Source organism: Leptodactylus fuscus, chromosome 5 (assembly GCF_031893055.1).
Source record: "Leptodactylus fuscus isolate aLepFus1 chromosome 5, aLepFus1.hap2, whole genome shotgun sequence".
Classification (NCBI taxonomy): Eukaryota; Metazoa; Chordata; class Amphibia; order Anura; family Leptodactylidae; genus Leptodactylus; species Leptodactylus fuscus.
The window spans coordinates 25,329,713-25,343,890 of NC_134269.1; the positions used below are offsets into that span (position 1 = coordinate 25,329,713).

The 14,178-nt window shown below is 41.3% G+C and overlaps 1 protein-coding gene across 1 annotated transcript; it reads left to right on the forward strand.

Moving 5' to 3' along the window:
- Positions 1 to 6,110: 6,110 nt before the first annotated feature.
- On the forward strand, positions 6,111 to 11,416 carry LOC142204772 (lysozyme C-1-like). Its single transcript, XM_075276092.1, has 4 exons — positions 6,111 to 6,273; positions 7,529 to 7,687; positions 8,836 to 8,914; positions 11,238 to 11,416. Exons 1-4 carry the CDS (start codon positions 6,135 to 6,137, stop codon positions 11,296 to 11,298), a joined length of 438 nt encoding a protein of 145 aa, XP_075132193.1. The 5' UTR covers positions 6,111 to 6,134; the 3' UTR covers positions 11,299 to 11,416.
- The last annotated feature ends 2,762 nt before the right edge of the window (positions 11,417 to 14,178 follow it).

The window sequence follows — 14,178 nt, forward strand, 5'->3', positions numbered from 1 at the left end:
AAGAATCCTAGCCGCTAGATAGACGTGGCAGATGATATGATTGTGACACAGTGGTATCATCATGGATAAGCACAGCCGGCTGTCAGCTGAGAGTGCTGTCTGTCTGACTTTCATGAAAATAAACAGTCACTGGATAGACTCATCATTTTCGTGCCCACCAGTGTCAAGCACCCCAACATGAATTGTCATGTCTGCGCTCAACCTCTACAATTCCTCCTCATATTCCTCCACGATCTGCGTTGCACAATTCTGATCCTTCTAGGCTCAATCCACCCTGATTTCCCCAAACTCTGCTGGTTAGAGGCTCAATCCACCCTGATTTCCCCAAACTCTGCTGGTTAGAGGCTCAATCCACCCTGATTTCCCCAAACTCTACTGGTTAGAGGCTCAATCCACCCTGATTTCCCCAAACTCTGCTGGTTAGATGCTCAATCCACCCTGATTTCCCCAAACTCCTCTGGTTTGAGGCTCCACAACAAAAAAAGTGCAAAAGACTAAGCTAGCCCAAGGCTCAACTCCATTGAAGGTGCAACGTTTAGATCGGTGCTTTCCAAACCAAGGGTGATACCTTTTGTAATGATCTGATGCATCCCAAAACTAAGTGGGATACACTCAAATTGTCAGCCTATATATCCTATATATGCCTAATTCAGGTTTCACCGATGTGTACCCACCCAAAACTAACTGTGATACACATTATTTGGCAGCCTATTGGCAGGCTTAATCCAGGTTTTAACGGTGTTTTACCCACCCAAAACTAAGCGGGAGACACATTATTTGGCAGCCTATTGGCAGGCTTAATCTAGGTTTTAATGGTGTTTTACCCACCCAAAACTAAGTAGAAGACACATTATTTGGCAGCCTATTGGTAGACTTAATCCAGGTTTTAATGGTGTGGTTTAGAGAAGCCATGATTATTTAATTCTGGGAAGAATATGCAAATGTGTTGAGGCTGGGACTGGGTCACAAACTGGACCGGTCTACCTCATCTCCCCGCCTAACATTCCTGGCAGGAGCTCTGAAACTACACCATCCTCCTCCTCCTCCGCCGTCGTTAAATCAACCACAACTACAAGCTGAAAACGTTACAGCACTGGCGTGGGTAGACGTCAGCAGGCCATGCTGAAGCTCAGCACAACACACTGCCTCCAATTTGAGAGATGCTCACTAAGCTGGTGCAAGGCTCCACTCACAGAAAGGGCCTAATACTGTGCCGGTGCAAGGCTCCACTCAAAGAAAGGGCCTAACACTCTTCTGTTGCAAGGCTCCACACACAGAAAGGGCCTAATACTCTGCTGCTGCAAGGCTCCACTCACAGAAAGGGCCTAACACTCTGCCGGTGCAAGGCTCCACTCAAATAAAGGGCCTAACACTCTAATGGTGCAAGGATCCACTCACAAAAAGATGCAAAACTCTACTGCTGCAAGGCTTCACTCAAGGAAAGGGCCTAACACTCTGCCGGTGCAAGGCTCCACTCACAGAAAGGGCCTAATACTCTGCCGGTGCAAGGCTCCACTCACAGAAAGGGCCTAACACTCTGCTGGTGCAAGACTCCACTCACAAAAAGGTGCAAAACTCTGCTGCTGCAAGGCTCCACTCACAGAAAGGCCCTAACACTCTGCCGGTGCAAGACTCCACTCAAATAAAGGGCCTAACACTCTGCTGCTGCATGGTCCACTCACAGAAAGGGCCTAATACACTGCCGGTGCAAGGCTCCACTCAAAGAAAGGTGCAAAACTCTGATTATCTTGGTTGAACTTGTTCAGTAATGAGGCCAGCTCAGCATGAGGATCTTCTATGTTAGGTTGTCCACACACACACACACACACACACACACACACAAACACAATGTGAGTACTGTTGGATTTCCCATCGCCTATTCCATCTGTGGTTGTCACGGGCAACGTGATTTAAAAGGGTGCTTGGTAATGTTTCTTTAGCTTAAAATTTGTGTTTCTGTCCACACAATTGGTGAGGAAAGAATGTTTCCAACTATTTTTCCACTGTCTGAGGGTTTGTATTGAATGTGTAGTTGTTAGGCTGTGATAGTGGGGTAATACAGGGACTTAAGAGTGTTAGATGCCCCCAGACATGCTTCCCCTGCTGTACCAGTCGCATTCCAGAGGTGTTGTCATCATTTCCTGGGGTGTCATAGTGGACTTGGTGACCCTCCTGAGTCGAATAGTGGTTTCCCCCTTAACGAGTATTTTTTCCCCATAGACTATAACGGGGTTCGATGTTCGATCGAACAGTTGAGTATTAAGCGGCTACTCGAATCGAATTTTGAACTTCGAACATTTCCCTGTTTGCTCATCTCTAGTCCTGAGGGAAAACTAATATTACCATCAGACACTCTACTGGCCTCCTCACCTCTGTACCAGCTTAGGTGGAGAGTCAAAGGATCTGGTAGAGATCATGGACACCATGAGCACAACAACCTCCTGGGTTTTCTGAACTTCTACAGCTTCAATATGTCCATACAGATAAGATGCCCCTGAACTACATAACGTGTTACTAGGGGAGGATTACTACCCAGGGTCAAGGGCTATTGAGTTTTGTAAGAAGGTCCTCCTCCATTTTTAATAATTCTTATGTGGTAGAGGGATCTTTGCACCATCTCAGGTACCTGTTGATACCACTAACCCTCTATAGTTATGTTCCTTCATGAGATCAAAAGAAGCATTTAGAGTTGTGTGTACAACGTATCTCCAGTCCAAGGTTGGTTCTGGCAGTAAGTTCAGAAGCCGCTATATCTTGGATACTTTACCTTCTGAAGTTGTGCCCTCCTATCTTGCGCTCTCTAAAGTTTTCATAGTCAAATGGCGCCATGATCAGAAAGCAAATACAAGACCAATTTTCTGTTCTTTTGTTAACGTGATGTTTCCATGTCCCAGACTATTACGATATTCTTTTAGTTATCACAAGGGGTTTTGGGTCCTTGTGATATTTGTTAAAGGACAATGAGGTCTATTCATCCCTTTCATCCATGGTGATTGTTGGATTTAGATACCATTTGAAATATAAAACGATAACTTTTTTTTGGCCAATCCAATATGTTCTTGATATTATCACTTATTGTAACCCTACGCAAATGCATAGAGCAAACATGAATTTAATCACAGGGCTTATCAGATCCCATGTAACAATACATTTATAGAGCGTGTAACATTTACCTTTTTATAGTTACTATTACCTTTGTGATAATACTTGGCATAACCTTGCGAGTCAATATTGTCTTCTTACATAACTTGTAAGATAGCATGCCCTTCCAGAGGAATATAAGGGAGAGCACGCTTCATTGCCTGCATTCTTGAGATAGTCCTTGTGGAACGGTAAGTAAGAACAAATCTTGCATTCCTACTTTTTTTTACTTAATACTTGTCTTCTTTGTTACGATCTTGATATATTGAGAATCTATACATGACTTCTTTAGATTTTTCATGCTATTGATATCTATTATTAAGAATGTAAGATTTTTTCTATCTTTACGCTATATTGTAATCACTGGTTTCAAAGCATATATACAGAATACATTTTAATTAACAGCTGCATTAACAATTGTGCTAGCTTCAGAGATGAAATCTCCTTGTATTATAGACTGAGCATTGTCCATGGAGATTCTTATGCCAGCAATATAGTTTATAGATAGATTATTTGCACTAAGTAGCGAACAGTAATCTACGTCACAGCTAAGAAGGGTACCCATATATGTTTAATAGCTTGTTCAGGTGGTAGCTATTTCTTCCAGCTCTGCCATACAGACGCATGCTTCATTATTGAATGTATTTTTATTGGGAAGAGGAGAGTAAACCTCTTCTGAACACTACTGTCAATGGCTTATCTCCATGGGAAAACAAAGGATCAGGCATGATTCAATTCATTATTCCAGATCCTTCTTCCCTCCAACATTATCTATCAGAAGAAAGTCGGAGAACCTCCATGAAATTAGTGGGTTCAGTAAATTTTTCTTGTAGGTGCATTTTGGACCTAAATGTCCATATAAGTGACAAGTTAAGTTTTTTAGGAGACAAATATAGGTATTTTGGGCTGGTTCGGATTCCAGGTCATTTAATTGTAACCAACACAGACCCCAAACTGCTCCACCTCATCTGGCTTCACTATAGTCTGCCAGTCTCCATTTCACAAAACACTGGAGAGGAGGTCAAAAGACTCAGGAACTGGGTTCTGGTTACAATCACATGACCTGGGGACATAAAAAGCCCGAAAACATTAGGTTTGTCTCCAAAAAATCCCATAGGAAATAAGTTTTCACATACTTCCTGAAGATTTACTTTAAGCTGATACAGTCCATTTTGTTAAGGGTTTTCTGGGATTTAAAGGGAACCTGTCACCTAGAAAATACTATTTAATCTTCAGGCAGCATGTTATAGAGCAAGAAGTGCTGAATAGATTGACGTATAGCTCATTGGACTCAATTATATATAGTTACATAGTTATATAGTAGATGAGGTTGGATGAAGACATCAGTCCTTCAAGTCCAACCTATAACCCTACAGTCCCCTACAGTGTTGATCAAGAAGAAGGCAAAAAAAACTATGAGGCTCATGCCAATTAACCAATCTCATGGGGAAAAATTCTTTCCCAACTCTAATCTGGCAGACAGTATAAAAACCCAGGATCAACGTGTCCTTAAAATCTAGAATCCATAACCTGTAATATTTTTCTCCATCTAAGAATAGAAAGAGTAGTTAAATAAATTGATAAATGACAAGTTATACTGAACCTTTTCCAAGCATTTCCATGATGACAGGTTCCCTTTAAAAAGAAAAGTGCATTAAAAAAAAAATAATAATAATTACATTACCCTTGAAACATTCTACCATTCCAGCAGTGTCCCTCCAGTCCCTACAAGTGCTACAGCAAATACATCCTATAAATAGGCTATGTGAGTGCTGTAGCCAATCACTGGCCTCAATGCCATAAATGTCAGCATTTCCACTGAGGCTGGTGGTTGGTTGCAGCAGTCATGTGAACAATGAATTTGACACAAAACCAGAGAGTCAGGGACTATATAGGCAGTGCTAAAGTGGAAGAACATTTAAAGGGTAGGTAGTGTGTTTATTCATTATGTGTTACTGGGGTTGAGCCGATCTTGAGATTTCAGGACCGATTTTAAAATCCGATTTCCAATCAATTTCCAGCCAATCCCGATCGCAATCGTGAAATTTACTCAATCGCCGATCGGAATCCGATCTTTTCCAATTCCGATCGCTCAACCCTAGTCAATGCTTCTCTATGGGAAAAGTCACTTTTAGGGTTGAGCCGATCTTGAGATAACCTCCAACCTCGATCCCGCAGGAAAAGATTGTGATCGGGAGTCCAATCGCAATCGTGAAATTTACTCTATCGCCGATCGGAATCCGGTCTTTTCCAATCCCGATCGCTCAACCCTATGTGTTACAGTTTTATGTTCTCAGCTCCTTTAAAAAAAAATTCCAGAAAACCCCTTTAAGTAACGACTATATCAATGCGTATCATGTAAACTCCCTCTATTTGCGTCTGCGGGCAACCTAAATATTATATTATTCCCTATGTTATTATTATTATTGTTTATTTATATAGCACCATTAATTCCATGATGCTTTACATTATTATATTAATTCCATGGTGCTTTACATTTGGGGGTTACATACAATACACAAAATATACAGGTAGATATAATACTAACAATGACCGACTGGCACAGTGGGGTAGAGGGCCCTGCCCGCGAGGGCTTACAATCTATGGGGGAAGGGTGGTAGAGACAGAAGGAGAGGGGGAGACTGTACAGATGGCGGTGCGGTGATAGTGTTATTGGGGGTTGTAGGCCTTCCTGAATAGGTGAGTCTTCAGGGCCAAGTTTATGAACGAGGGCGTCTAGGTTCTAAGAATCTTTTTTTAGGTACACTCTTGCTTACTCCATCTAAGTCATTGGTCTTTTAGGCTTCCATATCAACCCCCTTCTATAGTTATCCAATGAAAATGGATAAGAGTCAAACCACAAGGATACCATACTGAAAACAAACAGAGGAGCCTGTTAGGGTGACTGCAAATAGTGCCAAAATTTTTTTAATTTTATCTATTTATTTTGATGATTTTATACAGAAGTCTCCTCACACAACCCGCAGAGCAATATGAAGGTTTTCCTTTGCCTTGGTTTTCTGCTGAGCTTGTATCTTGGTTCAGAAGCAAGATACTATACCCGTTGTGAGCTGTACAGAATCTTTCAAGAAACAGGACTGGCTGGGTACCATGGCTACAGCGCTGCAAACTGTACGTATACGCATAAATCAAAAAAGAACAATATCACGTACCATTTTATATCGGGGTAGCACCAAACACTACCAAACCAAGTCTCGTGTACCAAAAATGTCCACTGATATTTCCTCTTCATTTTCAACTATGTGAACAGACCTTTAAAGTATTGGCATTGTCATTATGTTTATGTCATGAAAATATTTAATTGTTAGGTTGGTGAACATTCGGTGCCAAAAAATTTTGTTCTAGCTGTATGGCCGACATTAACACCTTTACTGTTCTAGACACGGTGGCAAATATAACACCCTTTATTGTCTTATACAACCATGGATGCAGCTATAATCCTCTCTACTACCTTAGACAGCAATGATGAAGACTCAACACCATTCATTGCCCTAGACAACCAGAGAGGCAGACATAAAGACATAACCCACTTTATTGTCCTATACAACCATAAACAGCCAAGAAGAAGACACAACACCGGACAACCAGGGATGCAGACGTAACCCCCTTTTCTGCCCTATACAACTAGAGATGAAAACAAAGCCCCCATTACTGCCCTAGACAACCAGGAATACAGACGTAACCCATTTACTGCCCTAGACAACCAGAGATGGAAACATAATCCCCTTTACTGCCCTTCTCCATCAGGGATGAAGACACAACCCCCTTTAATGCCTTAGACAACCAGAAAAGAAGACATAGCCCTCTTTACTGTCTTAGACAACCAGAAAAGAAGACATAACCCCCTTTACTGTCTTGGACAACCAGAAAAGAAGACATAACCCCCTTTACTGTCTTGGACAACCAGAAAAGAAGACATAACCCTCTTTACTGTCTTGGACAACCAGAAAAGAAGACATAACCCCTTTACTGTCTTGGACAACCAGAAAAGAAGACATAACCCCCTTTACTGTCTTGGACAACCAAGGATGCGGACATAACCCTTCCACTAAGCAAGACCACCTTGGATACAACATAAGGAGTTGTCAGTCTTTTCTGATTCATGGCCTTATCTGTTTGGCTCCTTATGGTCAGACATTTTCCTTTAAATGACTCACATGTCACTATCATTGAAATACAAAGGAAAAGTAGATTTAGACTCCATTTAGAGCTCCTCTCTATCCAGGGGCCATATAGTAGATACATTGGTTTGCTGTTATGGTACATACACGCCTTTGCTCACTTTATCTTCCCTACTTTACAAGGTCAAATTCAAGTTTGCACCCTGCATGATGACTAAAATATTAACCTATTCCTTTCATGACAGGGATATGTCTCGCCTTCTATGAGAGCGGCTATAACACAGAAGCTGTGAACAATAATGGGCCAAGCCGTGACTATGGAATATTTCAGATCAACAGCAAATGGTGGTGCAATGATGGAAGGACAAAAGGAGCTGTAGACGCTTGTCATATCAGCTGTAGTAGTAAGTATAGTCCTTTGTAATTGGTGAACTGGTTTGTTACAAGCCAAGTTTGTTACAAATTTTACAAAAATTTTGAACCAAATCTAAAATTTTTGATTCTCACCTCTAACAAATCCAACAAAATAACAGCTACTTGGTTGCTATTTTGCTGTTTGTTTTAGCAGACAGCAAAGGTGTGTAAAAAATTTTAAAAAGCATTGTCACCTTTCCTGTTCTCCGGTCTTATCTTATGGTTGTCTCTCAGTGGTCATGCAGAGGGGTATAGATCACATATCCTGTAGTGTCAAAGCGTAATTACATAAATACACCCCCTACATGACCAAAGAAGCCCAATCACAGGCCTTAGCATTGACCTAGGGACCGAATAAGATGGCAAGTTCAAAGTGGGCCTGGATGCCCTTCTTGAAGAGAAAAATATAATGGGTTATGGTCTCTAAATTTTAAGGACACGTTGATCCAGGGTTTTATACTGACTGCCAGATTTGGAGTCGGGAAGGAATTTTTTCCCCTGAAATAGGGCAATTGGCATGAGCCTCATGGGGTTTTTTGCCTTCCCCTGGATCAACACTGTAGGGGATTGTAGGGTTATAGGTTGGACTTGATGGACTCATGTCTTTATCCAACCTCATCTACTATGTAACTATGAATGACTTAAGAAGAGGATTTGAACAATGGATCTTGCCTGCCTTCTGCCACCTGGAGGATGCTCGATCCTATGGATAGGTTATCTGTGTAAAAATTACATTTTGAGCTGAAAATCCCTTCAATTATGGACAACTCCATAACTGATGTTTTTAAATGCTTTGTGACCTAAGGCTATATCCACATGTTGCATCGTATTGCTTTCTGGGATATGGTTTTTATGATATTTTCATAAAAATCTGCATTTTTACTGCAGCTTGTGAAAAATTGAGACAGAGACCAAATTGCAACTATGTGGTGAAAACAGCTTTAATTTTTTTTTTCTTTTTTAAAAAGTTGCCTGAGGACAAGAAGTTATCTTTGTCCTTCAAGAGTTGTAGAGTCCAATTAGACTTTAGTGGGTCACAAACACTCCACCTTGTTACCTCCTTACTCCCATTTCCTCGTAACTCATTATATTACAATTTTTTTTCCACAGTTTTTAATTGATTTACTATTTTTTTTAGGTCTCCTGAATGACAACATTTATGATGATATCGAGTGTGCAAAACGTGTTGTGCGAGACCCCAATGGCATCTCAGCTTGGTAAGATTCTTATATTTTTTATATAGGTCAAAGGTTTTCATGCACCTTTAGTAGCTGGTGGTCAAAGGCGCCTTTGGTCTCCAATTATCCCTTCCAACCCCTTACATGTGCACAAGCATGGGGGAGGGGAACAAGCTTCTGGGAGTAAGATCAACATTATCTGTTGGGGAGGGGGTCAGGCAGCCCTACATACACAAGATGGTCACCTATTGCCACTAATTTTGTGGGCCATTGAACAGAATATCAATGCTCAAACATTGTGATCCAACGTTCACTGAGCAATGAAGGGACCATTAGACTACATACCCTCCATTTGTCTGGCCTGGAAAAAGTAATTGGCTCATCCCCATCCAGGGGTGAACCTAACTTTTTCGCTGCCCGAGGCGGACGACAGAGTGCAATGCCTCACACATACTGTTTAATGCCTTCATAGCGTCTCCACTAAAGATGGGAGAAGCTCAGATGATTAATTTTGTCCTGTGTTTGGATGAAGCAATCCCCCGGTTCAGTCTAAACCTGTTCAGATAGAACCACAAGGGAAACTATTATATTGTGGAGTCTCTTCAGACCCCAGAGTATAATACCTGGAGATCCAGGGGAGGTGTGAAAAATTTTAAACAAATTATTCTAACCATTCACTACCCTTAGGGTGCGTTCACACGATGTAACATGCCCCGCGTGATATGGAACGTATACGGCGTGTGAGAGTTTGCGTGCCGTAAATGCTCCCATTGATTTCAATGGGAGTTAGGATTGTATACACCGCGTTATTTTGCAGCCGTGATTTTGCGGCCGCAAAATAACGCGGCGTATACGATCCTAACTCCCATTGAAATCAATGGGAGCGTTTACGGCGCGCAAACTCTCACATGCCGTATACGTGCCATATCACGCGGCACATTACATCGTGTGAACGCACCCTTATTGTGCCTTCTTGATGCGTCTAGTGCTCTCCTGGTGATATCATGCACCCAGGGTCACGGCTGAGGCCTGTTATTGGGCCAAAACGGTCACATGGGTTTCCCCCAAGCATCACAACATCATGACACTCGGCATGCCCATGTCACCAGTGAGACCCAATCACACGCCTCAGCAGTGATCCCGAGCGCATGATGTCACAGAAGAGCGATGGACACTAGGTGGAGGCAGAGAAAGAGCGCCGGACTCCGCAAGGAGGCCAAAAAGAGGTAATGGAATGTGAGTATAAATGTTTTTTATTTTGCCACCTCCCGGGGCCCAGGTATTATAGTCTACATTTTTCAGTTCCGTTTAAAAAATCAGTTCACTATGAACATATTCACCCATCTCTAGGCTTCACACAGTATAATGCTCCCTTCTTAGGCCCCCAGCAAATATATGTTTTAGATAGTGTAGAATACTCTCAGGGCTCCTAGTAACCTATCTATAAAACATAGTGTAGAACATTGTCAGGACTCCTGGGGACCTATCTATAAAACATAGTGTAGAACACTGTCAGGGCTCCTAGGAACCTATCTATAAAACATAGTGTAGAACATTGTCAGGACTCCTGGGGACCTATCTATAAAACATAGTGTAGAACACTGTCAGGGCTCCTGGGGACCTATCTATAAAACATAGTGTAGAATACTGTCAGGGCTCCTAGGAACCTATCTATAAAACATAGTGTAGAACACTGTCAGGACTCCTAGGAACCTATCTATAAACATAGTGTAGAACACTGTCAGGGCTCCTAGGAACCTATCTATAAAACATAGTGTAGAACACTGTCAGGGCTACTAGGAACCTATCTATAAAACATAGTGTAGAATACTGTCAGGGTTCCTAGGAGGAGAACCAAGAGAAAAATAGTATAGATGCCAGAGGAATATGCTGTATATAAAAAAATACAAACATCAGATAAGTATATACAGGACAGCTCTTCAGTCACTTATTATCAGCAAAAATGAAGTGTATCCCGACCTTTGCTGTGAGAGTTGTAAAAGATAGGAACATGCATAAGATCTTGTAGTGAGGTAAAATATGTTTAATTTTTAATTTTTAAGTTTACTGTTTCTTTTAATCTAAATTGAATTTATTTAAGCCAGTGATTCCCAAAGTGGTCCAGGTGGACCCCCAGGGTCCACGGGAGACTCTTCGGTGGCCTATGTTAAACCTAATCTTCACATTTTTTGACGAGTTTCGGGAATATGGTAGAAATGTAGCAGCGGGGGTTCACCGAAACCAGCAAAATTTTGAAAGTGGTCTTTAAGAAAAAAAAAGTGTGGGAACCGCTGATTTAAGCTAGAAAAGGAAGAAATGTATACTGAGATTTATTATAATTTCCTTTGCTTTTTACCCACAGGGTTGCCTGGAGAAACCATTGCAGAGGACAAGATTTGAGTCGATTTACTGCAGGATGCTAAATAACAACAAGCTCAATTGTGGCATCATTTTCCTGGAATATTCTATTGATTTATTGTCCTTTCTAATCAAATCCTGAAACTGTACACCACAAAATAAAGACATAATAGCAAAAAAAAAAATTCTCCATTTTTGAGGTTAAAGGGGTATTCCCATCCCAGACTTATAACTTACTAGCTGGTACCCGCGACTTCGTCTGTGGTGATTGTAGAAGTGGGTATATACAGGCGCGGGTAAGGTTTTCGTACTGTGTATAAGGTATGGGATATGAAATGTAAGTTTGTATCTTGTTTTTGCTGTAATTCAGAGAATACGTGAGACTTTTGTGTTGATTTAATTTGTATTTGAGCTGCTATATATACGGTGTTGTGAGAAACTTTACATAGTGACTTTGGGACAGAAGTATTTGAAATTAACCCTTTCCCGCCAATGGCATTTTTTGATTTTGGTTTTTCGTTTTTGACTCCCCTCCTTCTAAACCCCATAACTTTTTTATTTCTCCGCTCCCAGAGTCATATGAGGTCTTAATTTTTGCGGGACAATTTTTTCTTCCTGATGCCACCATTATTTATTCTATATAATGTGCTGGGAAGCAGGGAAAAAATTCAGAATAGGGTGGATTACAAGAAAAAATGCATTTCTGCGACTTTCTTACGGGCTTTGTTTTTACAGCGTTCACTGTGCAACCAAAATGACCTGTCCCCTGTATTCTGTGTTTCGTTACGATTCCGGGGATACCAAATTTATATGGTTTTATTTACATTTTGACCCCTTAAAAAAATCCAAAACTATGTTAAAAAAATTTTTTTTGAAAAGTTGCCATATTCCGACAGCCGTAACTTTTTTTATACGTGCGTGTACGGGGATGTATATGGTGTCTTTTTTTGCAGGGTCAGGTGTACTTTGTAGTTCTACCATTTTCGGGAAATGTTATTGCTTTGATCACTTTTTATTCAAATTTTTATCAGAATCAAAACAGTGAAAAATCGGTGGTTTGGCACTTTTGACCATTTTTCCCGCTACGGCGCTTACCGAACAGGAAAAATATTTGTATAGCTTTGTAGAGCGGGCGATTTCGGACGTGGGGATACCTAACATGTATGTGTTTCACAGTTTTTAACTACTTTTATATGTGTTCTAGGGAAAGGGGGGTGATTTGAATCTTTAATCCTTTTTATTTGTTTTTATATTTTTTTTACTTTTTTTTTTTTAACTTTTTTTTTGCATTTATTAGACCGCCTAGGGGTATTGACATGGGTGGGCGGTGTCGCGGATTGTCAGAGCGGTGGGGTCGGCAAACATGGCTGCTCCGGAGCGTTATAGAGCGCCTCCTGGAGTATCGTTAAGGTGAGGGGCAAAGTGGTAAAGTATATGTATATGTGATTGTGTGGGGTTAGGGGCGAGGCTGTAGAGGGCAATATGAATTTTGTGGCTTGCTATGGTCCAAAGTGTGTGAGATTGCAGAGAGGGTGGTGTGAGTTTGGGTTTTGTGGGGGTCCTGGCACAAACGTATGTGCGCTATTGTGACGAAAAGTAGCCTATTGCGCAATCGGGTGTATTAACTATGTTTGTGGAAACTTTCAGCCAAATCGGTCGAGCGGGTTTTGCGTGATTGAGGAACAAACATCCGAACATCCAAACTCACAAACCCACAAACTTTCACATTTATAATATTAATAGGATGCTAGCTGAAGTTTTTTTTTTTTTTTTTTTTTACCTTATAACATTGATTTCCTTTGGGTTTTTCAAATAATATTTTGTGATTTTTCTTTTGGTGATAAAAATGGCTTTTACCAGGGGTGGTAAAAAAAAATAAATACAGCCCTGTCTTTCCTATGGGATAGACTGTATATTGGGTTAACAGTAGAGATGAGCGAACAGCATTCGAACGAGTACATGTTTGATCAGATATCATGCTGTTCGAGATGTTTGATTCCAGTCGAACACCAGGTGACAAACTGACTAAAAATTTGATTCCCCTCCCACCTTCCCTGGCTCTTTTTTGCACCAAAAACTACGCAGGGGAGGTGAGACAGGAACTACGACAACGGAGGCATCGAAAAAAAATTGGAAAAAGTAATTGGCTAATTCAGGTGACCTCCAATTTATATGAATAGTGGATTTCATATCCGGTTCATATGAGACTGTGAACTATGTGACTGTGAGACAGGGATAGATGTACAGGCAGGGTTAGATAGGAATTAGCTTTGTTTAGGTGGGAATGTTACTCACCCAGCTCTTTGGGGCTCTATCTCGTCGGGATCCTTGTCAGTTTGCGATATGCGGGAGCTGACTTTTTCCCATAGGAATGCATTGACCAGCGTTGATTGGCGGAATGCCATACAGACTACAGCATTCGGCCAATCAACGCTGGTTCTGCCGGAGAAGGTGGAGTCTAAGATCAGTCCACAGCAGTCTCCAATCTGGTCTGATCTCAGATGTAGCAGCGTTGAGCGTATGCTCTGCTCTGCTACACCCACAGATGCAGCAGAGCTGAGTGTGTAATGAACCCTGCTAAATATGAGATGTAGCAGAACTGGCTGTGACTGGCGTATAAGACATGATGTAACAGCAGAATAGTGACTGCAGATCTAGATGTGACTGGAGTATATGACATGATGTAACAGTGGAATAGTGACTGCAGCTCTAGATGTTACTGGAGTATAAGACCTGATGTAACAGCAGAATAGTGACTGCAGCTCTAAATGTGACTGGAGTATAAGACATAATGTAACAGCAGAATAGTGACTGCAGGTCTAGATGTAACTGGAGTATAAGACCTGATGTAACAGCAGAATAGTGACTGCAGCTCTAGATGTGACTGGAGTATAAGACATAATGTAACAGCAGAATAGTGACTGCAGCTCTAGATGTAACTGGAG